Source organism: Balaenoptera acutorostrata, chromosome X (genome assembly GCF_949987535.1).
Source record: "Balaenoptera acutorostrata chromosome X, mBalAcu1.1, whole genome shotgun sequence".
NCBI classification, from domain to species: domain Eukaryota; kingdom Metazoa; phylum Chordata; class Mammalia; order Artiodactyla; family Balaenopteridae; genus Balaenoptera; species Balaenoptera acutorostrata.
The window spans coordinates 61,342,694-61,358,110 of record NC_080085.1 but is presented as its reverse complement, the minus strand read 5'-3'; the positions used below and the strand labels follow the sequence as shown (position 1 = coordinate 61,358,110).

The window sequence follows — 15,417 nt, the reverse complement described above, 5'->3', positions numbered from 1 at the left end:
TTTACAATAACATTAAAAAGAATAATATACTTGGGAATATATTTATCAAAAGAAGTACAAAACTTACTCTCTGAAAACTACAAAATATTGTTGACAGAAATTAAAAAGACCTTAAAAAATGGAAAGACATCCCATGTTCACAGTTCAGAAGACTTGATATTGTTAAGATGGCAATACTATCCAAATTAATCTATGGATATAAGGCAATATCCATCAAAATTCCAGCTGTCTTCTTTGCAGAAATTGGCAAGCAGATCCTACATTTCACATGGAAATTCAAGGGACCCCAGAATAGTCGAAAGACTCTTGAAAGAGAAGAACAAAGTTAAAGGACTCGCATTTCCAATTTCAAAACTTACTACAAAGCTACAGTAATCAAGAGTGTGGGACTGGCATAAGGACAGACATATAACTCAGTGGAATAGAATTGAGAGTCCAGAAATAAACGCTCACATTTTTGGTCAGTTGATTTTTGACAAGGGTGCCAAGACAATTCAATGCGGGAAAGAATAGTCTTTTCAATAAATGGTATTGGGACACTTGATATCCATTTGCAAAAGAATGGATTTGGACCCGTACCTCACACCTTGTACAGAAATTAACTCAAAAATGGATCAAAGACCTAAATATGAGGTAAAACCATAAAACTCTTAGAGGGAAACATAGGTGTAAATCTTTGTGACCATGGATTAGGCAATGGTTTCTTACATATGACACTTAAAGCAGAAGCAGTCAAAGAAAAAATAGATAAATTGGACTTTGTCAAAATTAAAAACTTTTGTGTATCAAAAGACACTATGAAGAAAGTGAAAAGACAGCTTATAGAATGGGCAAAAATATTAGCAGATCTTATATCTGATAAGGATCTAGTGTCTAGACTCTACAATAAAAAGACAATCCAATTAAAAATGGATGAACGATTTAAATAGATTTTTCTTCAAAAAAGATGTCCAAATGGCTAATAAGCACATGAGAAGATGCTCAACATCATTAGTCATTAGGGAAATGCAAATCAAAACCACAATAAGATACCACCTCACACTTACTAGGATGGCTATGATAAAAAAAAAAGATGGATTGTAACAAGTGTTGGTGAGAATGTTGAATAAATGGAACCCTCATAATACTGCTGGTGGGAATGTGAAGTGGTGCAGCCTTTGTGGAAAACAGTGTGGCAATTCCTCGAAAGATTAAAAATAGAGTTACCATATGATTCAGCAATTCTACTCCTAGGTATGTACTCAAAATAATGTAACACATATGTCCACAGAAAAACTTGTATACTAATGTTCATAGCAGCATTATTCATAATAGCAAAAAAAAAAAAAAGGGAAAGAGACAACCCAAATGTCCATTGGCTGATTAATGGATAAATAAATTTTTTCCATACAATGGAACATTATTTGGCAATAAAAAGGAATGAAGTATGTACTTATACATGGTAGAACATCAATGAACCTTGAAAAATTATGCTAAATGAAAGAAGCTGGTTCACAAAAGACCACATACTGCATGCTTCCATTTAGGTGAAAATGTCTAGAAAAATAGGCAAATTTATGGAGACCAAAAGTAGAATTGTGGTTGCCTAGGGCTGGAGTGAGGGGTTTGGGAGGAAATGGGGAATGACTGGAAATGGGAACAGGGTTTCTTGTTGGGATGATGAATATGTATAAAATTGATTGTAGTAATGGGTGTACAGCTCTGTGGCTATACTAAAAACTAGTGAATTGTTCACTTCAAAAGGTTGAATTTTATGGTATGTGAATTTTATCTCAATTATCAAAAGAGTATGTACTATATGTTTCTATTTATATAAAGAACAAAAACAGGTAAAAAAAAAATCTAGGCTGTTAGAAGTTGGGACAGAGGTTGCCCTTGTCAGAAGGGAAAGTAGTTACTGGAAGGAAGCATGAAGGGGATTTCTGGGGCACTGATAATGGTTTGTTTCTTGATGTGGGTGCTGTTACAGAAGTGTGTTCATTTTGTGAGCATTCATTGAGCTGTACACTTATGATACCAGTGTGCATATTTCTCTGTGTATACCATACCTCAATAAAAAGTTAAAAAATTTTAAGCTCTGTAACTGAAAGCAACAAACATAGGAAAATATTTGAATCGAATATTACAGAAGAAAGGTTAATATCTATATAAAGAATTAATTCTCATTTATAAGGAAAGCATCAGGACCCAAATAACTAAGTTGGAAAAAGAAAAGATATGAATAAACAATTTCCAAAAGAAATAGTAATTCTAAACAGAATGCACTTCTACTTTTATTTTATTAGCAAATGACTTGTTTAAATTATAGCTATGCTGGTGAGATTGTGGTAATGTTGCTTTGCTGTAACATGGCTGATAGCACTGTAAACTGATAAAAATCCTTTGGGAAGGCATGGTAAGAAGTATCAAAATTTACAAATATGTTCATTATCTTTGACCCAATAATCCCAATCCTGGGAATGAAGCCTAAGAAAGTAATTCAACTAGAGACATTGTATTAATGAAGGTGTTTCTTAGAACAAAGGAAAACTGGAAACAACCTGAATAAATGTTTAAATGGTTAAGTAAATAATGGTACATCAGTGCTATGGAATATTATGCAACCACTAACAATGATAATTTTGAATACTAGAAGTAACTTGAAAAATATTTATTTGATCATGAAAACAGAAGCATGCAAAATTATATGATAATATTGGGTGGGTTTCTTTCTTTTTTTGCAGTTTTCATTAGTGTTAAATTGTTTTATAATAAAAACAAACAAAAAAATTCAATGTTTTGCACCTGGCCATTATAACACAAGAAAGAGATAATGAAGCTGGAGAAATCCATAATGGTGGAGGACATCATGGAACTTCTGGAAAAATAAAAGCTGATGAAGGAAATATGGTTGAATTCTACAAATTAATGGAAGGGATAGGTAGGTGAATGAGAAGAGTTGCATAAAATCTTGGAACGCTAGAATTGGAGAGCACCTCCTAATGCTTCTAATTAACTGATCAAGTTTTTATTGAATAATTGAATGCCTATTAAGTCCACTGTTAACCTGCACATGCTAGGCTGGTCTCTACATGGGACCCTGACTTTACTTCATGCCTCAACCCCTTGCAAACTAAGAGGCCTTCTTTATATATCCCAGTCTGTACCAAGGACTTCTTTCCCTGAATATTTACAGCAGCAGTTTGTCGATTAATCTCATAATTGAATCAATCACCTAATCTAAGTAACCAAATAATTATCATACACACTAAAGTATTATTCTGAATATGAATTAAGTTTTTATTGAATACTTCCCATGTGCCAGGCAGGAAGAGTTGATTTCATAATCTCATCTAAGCATCTCAACAACCCTGTGAAATGTGTATATTATATCCAAAAACTGAGGCTCAGAGATGTTAGGTAATTTGCTCAAGGCCACACAGTGTCTGAGCTGGAAATTTAACCTAGGTCTAACTCCAAAGACTGCACTCCTAACCACTAGGTAATACAGTTTCAATTGTACTGTGTGTGTTTTCTTTCCCTAACTAGATTTTTAAGACTACCAGGGCCAGGATTTTATTTTCTGTATCCTTTGTAGTCTCTTCATTGCTATGCTAGCTGCTATACACATAGTTGGTGCTCAATGAATACTTAAGGAAAGCCAAAACGGAGCTGTACCTAGCTGAAACTACAAGTTACTTCAAAAAGGATTTATATTTTAGATAGATTCATTGGTGACGTATTCATAATGGATTACTTAAAGGAAACAAGGATATTTAGGCCCATCCTTAATCCCTGAGATGTCTTGGTGGAAGAGAACAACACCTTCACAACCCTTGGTGCTCCGTTCTAAGAACTGATTAGGCTGGATGGGGTTTTAGGGTCTGACACCCGGTGTGATCTTTCTTTGATTCTTCTGCTCCTCTTCTGTTTCCCAGAAACTGCTAGCCTAAAAGGGCTTGTCTCCATGCTGGTGCTTCTCCTGGTTTGGCTTTGCTTGCTGCCATGCCTCCTTTTCTTGTGCATTTAAATGAGGTATGGTACCCATAGAGGCCGGTATTGAAGTCCAGTACACCAGGTTTTACCAGTAAGGTGGTCAACAAATAATTATGGTGTATGTCAGGCAAGTTATGCCCCTGAGCCTCAGTTTACTCATCAGTAAAATGGAATTAAATAAGCTCCCTCCTCTAATATTTCAATATTGTCAGAATTTCATAGTTAATATTTAGTTTAACATTTATAGGTTGCTGGAGGTACACTATGGAGAGACTGGGGCCTAGAAATCTAGATGGGATTAATTATCTGTGTACAGGTGGTGGTTGAAATCATCTTCCATTCTCCTGCTGACTGCATTAGGAAACACCCACAGTTGAGGGTCAGGGCTGAGGGGTTGGCGTCAGATGGCTGTCCACAATCAGGTAGGGTCCTTGGGAAAGATTTCAGGGGTGAGGTAACCTCATGTAGAAAAGAAAGCTTAGTAGGAATGAGAGTTGAGTTGGAGACTCCCCGGTGCTGTTTTCCCCTCCACCTCTCACCCCCCTCCCCCACTCCTGCCAATCACCGATTCTGACTATCAAGGCACAAAGGTAGAAAATCCCCTGGGGTTTCAGGCTAGGAAGCCTCTTATTGTCCGGCTCTGACGCTGAGCGAGGAGAATGGGAAAAGGCTGCGCTCCCCCCTTCCTCGCTCCCTGCCACGCTGGTCTTGCTTTTGCAAGTGCGAAGCAATGTCAGGCCCCACGCAATCCCTTTTGCAAAGCTGGAGGGAGAAAGAGAGAGAGAGAGAGAGGGAGGGAGGGAGGGAGGGAGGAAGGGAGGGCGGGCGAGAGAGAGAGAGGTGTGTGTGTGTGTGTGTGTGTGTGTGTGTGTGTGTGTGTGTGGCGAGAGAGAGAGAGAGAGAGAGAGAGAGAGGGGTGTGTGTGTGTGTGTGTGTGTGGCGAGAGAGAGAGAGAGAGAGAGAGAGAGAGAGAGAGAGAGGGGTGTGTGTGTGTGTGTGTGTGTTGTGTAGCAAGGAGGTTTGGGGGTGGGATTGCATGACGTTACCGGCTCCGCCTCCCGGTGTATAAAACGGGCTCTTGGCGCGCGACGACCCCAAGCAGCAGCTTTGAAGCCTGAGCAACCGAGCTCGGCAGCCCCAACCCAACTCGGCTGAACTCAGCCTCACCGAGCACTATTCGAGACGCTCCGCGCCCTGGGCTTGCGACAGCTCCCCGGTAAGCGTTGGGGGCCGACACGTGTGTCGGAGGGGGCGGGCGAGGGTCTGGGCATACCTAGGATTCTCTGGCAACCATGGCATGCAGTTGCATCAACACGGCCGTGACCTGTTGCTGGCGAGACCCCAGCCCTGGGAGCCAAGGCTCCCATTTCCACCTCAGCCCCAGACGTTTTCTAGATGGGGGCATAAGAAACTGGGAGCTGAGTCGCGGGGCATAGGGCGGAACCCCTCCTCTCGGGTGTGAGCAATTTCTGGCTGCTCAGGGGCCCCTCTCGGGGGGCGTCTCCAAATCTTTAGATGTCGAAGCCCCGCCTCACTGTTGATGCTTGCTGGTCAGCCTTGCGGGGCGGGAGGAAGTGGGGGAACATTTGCTTACCCCCCTGGGCGATGGCAGCGCCAGTTACACAGTGTGGGCTTGGAGAAGAGGGATGGAACTGAGTCGGTGCTCACTTTTGATCTGTAGCTGAGGTCGGTTCCCCCCTCCCTCCCGGAGATCTAGGAACCTTGCTTATTTGAAGCCCTGGGGGCGAGCGCCGAAAAGGAATGTGGATATTGGGTGTGAGAAGGGGGTTCTCCCCAGAGCTGCTGGCCTTTCCTGGGTTGAGTTCTGTTTAATCCCCAAAGAGCCACAGGCCAGGGAAGGGACACAATTGAGCTTCTCTGGCTCCTGGGTTGGGGTCTAGGATAAACGCTATAGTTTCCCCGCCAAAGAAAGAAGAGACTAATATTGATTGAGCACCTACTAGGTGCCAGGCCACTGAACTGTAGGGAGCTTTCACATGCCTTTTCTGAAATTAGTCCTTCCACAAACCTGTGAGGTATTGTTATTCCTACTTGCATATGAAGAAACTGAGGTTAGAGGAAAAGTGACTTGCCTTTGTCCCTTCAACATCCTCCTCCCATCCCCCCACAGCTCCTTTACTTGGTGGAGTGGGTATTGTAATTCACTCTTAGAGCTTAGGGATAATGAGCCCTATTGAAGGTCTTTTGTCTTGTTTTTCACCAGATCCTTCCTAGCATCCTCTCCAATTCCAGCTAGAATGCTGTGGCAGGCGCTTTGCAGATTTGGTCAAAAGCTGGTACGCAGACGTACACTGGAGCCAGGCATGGCTGAGACTCGCCTTGCTAGATGCCTGACCACTCTGGATTTAGTGGCCCTAGGTGTGGGCAGCACATTGGGTGCAGGCGTGTATGTCCTGGCTGGCGAGGTGGCCAAAGATAAAGCAGGACCATCCATTGTGATCTGCTTTTTGGTGGCCGCCCTATCTTCTATGTTGGCTGGGCTGTGCTATGCGGAGTTTGGTGCTCGGGTTCCCCGTTCTGGTTCTGCGTATCTCTACAGCTATGTCACTGTGGGTGAACTCTGGGCCTTCACCACTGGCTGGAACCTCATCCTCTCCTATGTCATCGGTGAGATGGTGGGGCAGGGGGGAACTGCACAGCCAGTGAAGGGGCACGGAGTCAGGAAATCCGGGTGGAATGGTGAAGTGAGGTGTTCATCATTCGCAGGACTTAAATATCCATAAATGCGTGTATTTGTTGGGGGGGGCTGGGAGGGTTGAAGGTGTGGAGAAATTGTTTGTTCTACTTACCTCTGTCTTGGTGTCCTTAATTGACTGGCTTTGGTTCTTAAAAGGTAAGAATAGGCGAAAATAGCAGGTATTCTTGTGAGACTGGTCTGGGGGAGGGAGGAGAGGAGAGAGGAAACTTGACCCCATGTTTCTGCCTCTGGTCCACCAGGTACAGCCAGTGTGGCCCGGGCCTGGAGCTCAGCTTTTGACAACCTGATTGGGAACCACATCTCTCAGACCCTGCAGGGGAGCATCTCACTGCACGTTCCCCATGTCCTCGCAGAATATCCAGACTTTTTTGCTATGGGCCTTGTGTTGTTGCTCACCGGTGAGGCAAGGGACAGGGACAGGGACAGCGACGGGGGTGGGGCTAGTGGGGACCAGGCCTGGGAGCTTGTGGAGGTGAGAGCAGTGAGAAAGAAGAAGCTGGGAAGGAAAGGTCTGCACTTAGAGGCAAGGAAAACAAAGCTTGGACTGAGGCCTTTCTTTCCCACAGGATTGCTGGCTGTGGGCGCTAGTGAGTCGGCCCTGGTTACCAAAGTGTTCACGGTGGTGAATCTTTTGGTTCTCGGTTTTGTCATCATCTCTGGCTTCATTAAGGGAGATCTGCACAACTGGAAGCTCACAGAAGAGGACTACAAACTGGCCGTGGCTGGACTCAATGACACCTATAGGTTAGGAGATTCAGGAGATGCAGAGCTGGGAGCATGACGGGGAACAGAGGGATCTGCGCTGAGGGATTCTGGATTGGCAGTGGGGAGGAATGGGAGCCTAGGCCTTGAAGGCCCAGCTAAATAGTTGGGCCTTAGAGAAAAGGAACAAGAGTTGGCTGAACACGCTCTTACCTTTTCTATCCCTTCTTTCACTTTAGCTTGGGCCCTCTGGGCTCTGGAGGGTTTGTGCCTTTCGGCTTCGAGGGGATTCTCCGTGGAGCAGCGACCTGTTTCTATGCATTTGTTGGTTTCGACTGTATTGCTACCACTGGTAACACAGTCATTCCGTTCCATCCGGGGCTTGGGCATCTGCGTGTGCTCAGGCGGCGTGTGGGTTGGAGTGGTAGAGGAGCGAGCCTGCTTCTCTGATTCAGAACCTTGTGCCCCTTCTTGTAGGGGAAGAGGCCCAGAATCCCCAGCGTTCCATCCCCACAGGCATTGTGATTTCACTCTTCGTCTGCTTTTCGGCCTATTTTGGTGTCTCTTCGGCACTCACGCTCATGATGCCTTACTACCAGCTTCAACCCGAGAGCCCCTTGCCTGAGGCCTTTGTCTGTACTGGATGGGCCCCTGCCCGCTATGTTGTAGCCATCGGATCCCTCTGTGCTCTTTCTACCAGGTCAGTGTCAAACGTTTGTTCTCCTCTGCTGTCAGAGTCTCAGGTGATAGCATTCCACACCAGAGAATACCCCTTAAAAGGCCCTTAAGAAGTCCCTAGAACGGCTGGGAGCAGAAGGTGGAGACTCCTTAAGCTCACAGTCTTGAGGAGAGAGATGCCCAGTCAACGCCGCTCTGGGCGTACTTCTCTCCAGCCTCTTGGGCTCTATGTTCCCCATGCCTCGGGTGATCTACGCGATGGCAGAGGATGGCCTCCTGTTTCGCGTCCTTGCCCGGATCTACACCGGCACACACACCCCCATCGTGGCCACTGTGGTCTCTGGCATTATCGCAGGTGAAAACTCGTCTTTGCCCTTCCCCTCGTTGTTTCAACAACTCCGTTCACTTTGCTCTTGCCTTCGCTCATGTTTTCTGCCCATCAATTTCAGCATTCATGGCATTCCTCTTTGAACTCACTGATCTGGTGGACCTCATGTCAATTGGGACCCTGCTTGCTTACTCCCTGGTGGCTATTTGTGTTCTCATCCTCAGGTGAGACTCCTTTCCTCTGCATACTGTGGTTTGGGTTTTGATTCTGAGATGAGGAGTGATGGGGATCTGCTCCTCCTTCCTCCTCTTCCTTCATCATCCTGACTTTCCTTGAGGAATACGGATATCCCTCCCTGCCAAAAAGAGTGGCTACCCGTAATGGTGACGAGGAAGGTTAAGCTGCCTGGGAGAAGATGGTATAGTGGTCAAGGGTTGTTCTTAATACTGCCATCTTCCTCTTGTCTCAGGTATCAGCCTGACCAGGAGATGAGGAATGAGGAAGGTGAAGTGGAGTTGCAGGAGGAGAAGATCCATGAAGCAGAGAAGCTGACCCTACAGGGACTATTTTGTCCACTCAACTCCATCCCCACTCCACTCTCTGGCCAAGTTGTCTATGTTTGTTCCTCACTGCTTGGTGAGCATTGGCATTTTTCTCTTGGGTCAGCACGATGGGAAGGAGGGGAGTGTGTGGCATTTGGTGGCTGAGAGAGGGTGACCCTCCTTGCAATGGGGTGCCTAATGTCTTAATACGTTGCTCTCAAGAACTGGTTTTGATGTTTCTCAACTTGACCCTTGAAGCTCTACTGCTGAGTGTCCTTTGCCTGGTGCTGGCCCAGTGGTCCACTGCACTGCTTTCTGGAGACCCATTGTGGATTGCAGTGTTTGTGCTGCTCCTGACGCTCATTACTGGGATCACTGGAGTCATCTGGAGACAGCCACAGAGCTCCACTCCACTCCACTTTAAGGTAAATGACCTCTTTTTTTCCCCTCCACCAACCCATCTTGGAAGAATAGGTTCCAGATACCTTGCAGTCTCATACATATTCTTTCATTGGACAAGAAGGGAGAGATATAGGAGATACCTAGGCCAAAGATGTCTTCTCTGACCCTTCCTGTTCCATTTCCACAAATTCTGCATATTCTTGGAGTCCCATATGAGGTACACTACATGAATGGACACTGAAATACACAGCATGAGTAGGAGTCGGACTCTCCCTTTCCTGGCTTGAGTAGGTTAGGGATCTCTTTCTACATCACCCTGTGGTCTGTACAAAGAAGATTTTGCTTTGTTCCCAGGTACCTGCTTTGCCTCTCCTCCCACTAGTGAGCATCTTTGTGAATATTTACCTTATGATGCAGATGACAGCTGGCACCTGGGCCCGATTTGGGGTCTGGATGCTGATTGGTAGGTATCCACTTGGGAAGAGTAGGCCTCTCGGGTCTCCTTTCCCGCCTCCTTTCCCTCTTGGTCCTGAGTAGGAGCCCTATTAAGCCTTTACAGGCCACTATTTTCCCTACCTCACAGCTACCTTTCCCTACTAGGGTTTGCTATCTACTTCGGCTATGGGATGCAGCACAGCCTGGAAGAGGTTAAGAGTGACCAACCCCCACTCAAGTCTAGGGCCAAAACTGTAGACCTGGATCTCAGCAGTGCCTGTACACATTCGATTTGACATCATCACACCTGAATGCTGTCTGTTCTTCCTGCACAATAATGGAGAGTACTCCTGACCACACAGAGAGCTAGGCTTCCCATGGGATGTTGGTGGGGGAACACAGATAGAGCTCTGTATTTATTGTGGAGTGAAGGATGTGTCTGCTCTTTCTTGTCTTTTTTCTTTTTTTCACTCGTCTACTTTTTAACTGTATCTGTCGCTGCTCACTGGCTTTTAAAAAATTATTATTAAAAGAAACTAGAAATAGAAATTATGTCTTGTTCTTTGCTTGCTAGAGATGATATGGAGCCTGACTTTCAGTGTGGAGAGCTTCAGATAAGTGTCCTTTGTTTGCTCCCGTCACCACAAAAGTATCTGCTGTGCCTGTGTGTGCTTCTTGTTGGCTTGGGGTTTGAGTAGGGTGGTGTAAGTAGCCATCACGTCTAGTCACACTTCAAGGAACGATCTTGAGATATGTTTTCCCCTTGCTACACAAAAGGTTAGGTTCTGAATAAGTAGACAGCAACACTCGTCTCTGGGATTTGGGAGTGGACTCTGATCTCAACACTGGCATTGGTCAGGGCCTACACTGAGACCACTGTCTTCTGTTCCACCCCTTCTAGTTGGACCAGTCCCAGACTCCTATGACTGCCTGGACAACAGAAATTTTGGCTGTGGTGTTTAGTACTTCTGGGCAGGGGTGGACAATAGGAGAGGATGGGTAAAGGACTGTGTATATGTATAGCTGCTGGTTGTTGTAAGGAAACAGAGGTTAGAGCTGCTCAGACCAAGAACTGTTCATTCCTCCATTTACTCAACAAACATATGAGGAGCTCCTGTAAAATGCTAGGCCCGTGCCGGGTGCTGGGGATACAAACATGAATAAAACATAGTCCCTGCCCTCAAGGAACTCACGATCTAGTGGGGGAGACAAGCAGGTAAACAGGAGACAATGCGATTTGTCCCAGGGCAGGGGTAAGTGCCGAGAGCTGCAGAGGCACAAAGAAGGATGTGCTTGACCTGAGTGTACCCTGCGGCTTGTGGGATTTTAGTTCCCCGACCAGGGATTAAACCCCGGGCCCTCGGCAGTGGAAGCGCGGAGTCCTAACCACTGGACCGCCAGCGAATTCCCTTGAGTAGGTGTTTATGAAGTGGACTGAGGGGAGGGCTTATCTGCCAGTGATCAGTGTGCACAAAGCTGCGGAAGTGTGAAAAGGCGTACTGTATTGGGGGTATGACATATAGTTTAGTGTGGCTGGAGGGCAGCATATATGGGGTTGTGGTGAAAGGTAAGAGACCACACGAATGGCCTGTATACCCTACCTAGGAATTCAGATGTTATCTTAAAATGGTGTGTGTGTGTGGAGCGGGGGAGGGGGTGTTGTCACTGAATGATTCCAAGCAAAAAGGTTGGTTGGATTTATTAGTCTGGCAGCAGCAAGGAGGATGGCTTGGAAGAGGGTGGGGGAAGTTAGAGCAGTGTGATAATAGCTGCCATTTATTCAGTATTTATTTTATGCCAGATACTGTGCATACAATCTCTTTTTAGTTCTTGCAATGACCCAATGAAGTACATGTTATGGTAATTATTTTTTACAGATGAGGAAACAGGTTTGGGGTAAGAAATATGCTGTAGGTCACATAACTTGGAGTGATCAGGGCCGGGATACGCACCCAGTTCTGACTCTGCAGCCTGTGCTCTTTAGCCACTGTGCGACATTGCTAGCAGTAATTAGTTAGGAGAGCATCATAGTCATTTGCGCAAAATATTTCAGGATTTTTGGTCATTTGGATGTCGGAGGTAAGAAAGAAGTGGACGACTTAGATTTCTGGGTGAACTTTCTGGGTGAATGATCAAATTATTAGCCAAGATGGAGAGCGTAAGAGGAAGAGCATATCTGGGGAAAGATAAATTCAGTTCCAGATATGCTGAGTTTATAAACATGTATATGAGTTTAGCTTCATATAGGTGAAGATACATAATCACCCATTGGAACTTGGAGCTAGGCTAGAGGTCTAGGCTAGAGTTACAGATTTAGGAATCATCAACTCAGAGGGCAAATGAGTATGTAATGGAAGCTGTGTGTGGGGCTAAAGATTGCCTTGGGGCAAAATAAACAATCAAAAAATTTTGAAGCACAAATGATATCATTTCCTTTATGTACAAAGAACTCATAAAAAATAAGAAAGATGAATAGCCTGATAGAAAAATGAGTACAGGATATAGTGTTCAGAAAAAGAATATAAGATACCAACAAATATAAAAAAAGATACTCAGCCTCACTCAACAAGAAATGCAAATTAAAACAACCATGAGAATTCAGTTCTTACCTTCCAGACTGGCAAAACAAATTTCGATGACAAGGCATTGGCAAAAGTGAGGGTAAACAGGCAATCTTATGCATGATGGGGATATACATTCTTGTGACTTTTGCGGAGGGTAATTTGATGACAGCAGAATTAAAAACACATTCTTTTTGATCTGACAATTTCATTTATAGGAATTAAAAATTTACGTATATGAGGATATTTACAGTGACATTATTCATAATAGCGTAAAACTTGGAAGCTACCTGATGTGCACCGGCCAGGAACTAGTTAAGTTAAATTAATTCAGTGGAAGACATACAGCCATTTAAAAGATGAGATCTTGCTTTCCTGGATATAAAAGCTCAGTATAAATCTAGGTTAAATAAAACAACATGGCATTTACTCAAAAAAAGAAAAATATAGAATTATATGTGCCAAGAGGTGATATGGAAAGAGCTCCAAGTCACACTTTAAGTAGAGACAAAACAAAATGGAACAAAAACCCCAAGGTGCAGAATATTTGTGTGAAAGAGCAAAAGAGGATGCATTTATACCTATTTTTTTTTCTGGAAAAATTAACCAGAAACCTCTGGTTTCTCCTCTGTACTTTTTCAGTTTTTCACCAGGTACAAACATTATTTTATTATTTTAAAAATTAAAAAGAAAATTTTTTTTTTGGCTGCACGTATGGGATCTTAGTTCCCCGTCCAGGGATCCAACGTGCATCCCCTGCGATGGAAGCGTGGAGTCTTAACCACTGGACCGCCAGGGAAGTCCCCAAACATTAGTTTTAAAATTCCTTTTAAAAATCATTATGATAGTAAAAGATTGGAGGAACTCTAACATTGAAGGGATACAGGAGGAGGAGGACTCAGTGTAGGAGGAGGTGGAGACAGGAGAGTGATGTGGAAGTCTAGGGAGGAAGGGACCTCTCAGGAGCAGTCAACAATGCCAAATGCTGCCTAGAGAGCCGAGTTAAATAAGATGAGGACAGAAAGGGTTCATTGGTTTTGTCAGTTAGTAGGTAATAGATCATTTCAAGAGCAGTTTGTGTCAGATGGTGGGGGGCACTGCAGTGGATTGTGAATGGAGGGTGAGGAAGAGGACCTGGGCTATAGGCGAGCATTTCAGGGCACCGCTGGAGGGAGCTGAAGGAGAGGTTTGGGTTTTTTGTTTTGTTTTGTTTCAAGATGGGCAATTCTTGCATTTACAGGCTTAAAGGAGATTGTCAGTGGAGAGAGCGATAAATCCCGGCACTACTGTTTAAATAAATCTTTTGTGAAGGAAGGAGTAGTTCTTTGATTTGGTACTCTAGGTCTTTTTTCATTCAGTGCCGTCTTTCCCAGACCTCAGACAGGTAAGTATAACCTTCATGAATTTTTCTCTTTTTGTGTAATTCCTGTACTATTTTAAAAAAAACACCGATTTTAAAGCTTAAATACACTTCTTTAAAAAAGAAAACATTTTACCACTATCATAAGTGGAAAACAAAGTATTTTCCTAATATACATTAAAATATCCAACTATTAAAAAATGTTTGGCTGTGCATCACCTAAAATAATCACATACACCATATTTTGGAAACAGTTAACACAGTGAATAATATCTCCGTAGGACACTATGCTTGAAGCTGGAGTAGAAAATTGCTTTAGGTGTGGTCTAATCTTGATCTCCTCAAGGAGCCAGAGATAAAATTGGCCCAAATAAGTACAGACACAAAGTGGGAAATAATAGGTATCCTAAGAGAGGTCTGAACGAAGTACCACGGGAATTCACATGAAGGAGTTCTGTGAAGTCTTCATGGAAGCTGAGGCTTTTAGGCTGTGCTTTAAAGGATGGGTAAAATATGTAATTTCAGATATGGTGGGAGAGCATTTCAGGAAGAGGGAACCTTGTGCACAAAGGCAAGAAGATGGGAAAGTTTATAATTCAGTTTGTCCAGAGCCTAGGATTTTGAGGTGGTGAAGTGGAAAAAGAAGGCAGGAAAGGCAGATTCCAGTCACTCCTGAACTCAATGCCAGGGCCTGCAAGTAAGGGGCAGGAAGTGTGTGGATGGGAGTGTTATAATATGTGAAGGAGAGAGTGGGTCTGTGATTTGTTTCAATGAATTAACCTCAGCTACCTACTCATATGGTTATACCCTAGATTTTGCCAGAATGTCACCTCTGAAATCACTATTTCAAACATCAAATTTTCTGTCTACATCTTCCCAAGCTCCAGCTCATTTGCTCAAGTAACCCCACTGCAACAATTCTTTGACCTCGTGAATCCTCCAATTCACTACTCCCCTGCTCCCCAGATACACCTTCTCTGTGCTTATCAGTTTCCTCCAATCTTTGCTTGTTCCCTTTACCACTTAAATTTCTGAATTTATTATCATTATCACTCTTGCAAATATCTTCACCTCACTAGGCAATACTCCAGAGTCCTCTCCACCCCACCCGGAGGAATCCAAACATCTCCATACTTTCACCTGTGTAGCTCAGGATTGTTAGAGGCAATCACACAGCTGGGCAGGTTAATGATCATGAACCTTGACCAGGCCCTCAAAGAGGATTTCTGCCAGAAATCATCTTTTTCTCTCTGATTCCCCTGCTCTCTGAAACAACTGTTTCTTACCTTCCTCACAGTCTTCAAATCTCTCCCTCCTACTCTCTGCTGTTGAATTTGCCTCAAAGAGGATTTCTGCCAGAAATCATCTTTTTCTCTCTGATTCCCCTGCTCTCTGAAACAACTGTTTCTTACCTTCCTCACAGTCTTCAAATCTCTCCCTCCTACTCTCTGCTGTTGACTTTGCCTCATACTTTATTGCAAAGATGCACGCCCATCAGATAAAAACTCCCTCATCTTCCTGTGGATTTTTCTTTTAATGGAAATAACTTTTCTTTTTTTCCCCTAATGATAAAAATGTGTTCATTGTAGGACATTGAAAAACTGAAAGATATAAAGAAGAAAGTAAAGATTCTCCCAAATCCCAACACTCAAAGATAAACATTGTTAATATTTTGGTAAATACTCTTCCAGACATTTTCGTTCAAATATGCATAC

The 15,417-nt window shown here is 43.9% G+C and overlaps 1 protein-coding gene across 1 annotated transcript; it reads left to right on the top strand.

Moving 5' to 3' along the window:
• The first annotated feature begins 5,093 nt into the window (after positions 1-5,093).
• Positions 5,094-10,077, top strand: SLC7A3 (solute carrier family 7 member 3). Its single transcript, XM_057538374.1, has 12 exons — positions 5,094-5,191; positions 6,200-6,603; positions 6,934-7,092; positions 7,261-7,438; positions 7,636-7,748; positions 7,874-8,096; positions 8,290-8,429; positions 8,524-8,626; positions 8,872-9,038; positions 9,203-9,369; positions 9,701-9,809; positions 9,947-10,077. Exons 2-12 carry the CDS (start codon positions 6,234-6,236, stop codon positions 10,075-10,077), a joined length of 1,860 nt encoding a protein of 619 aa, XP_057394357.1. The 5' UTR covers positions 5,094-5,191; positions 6,200-6,233.
• The last annotated feature ends 5,340 nt before the right edge of the window (positions 10,078-15,417 follow it).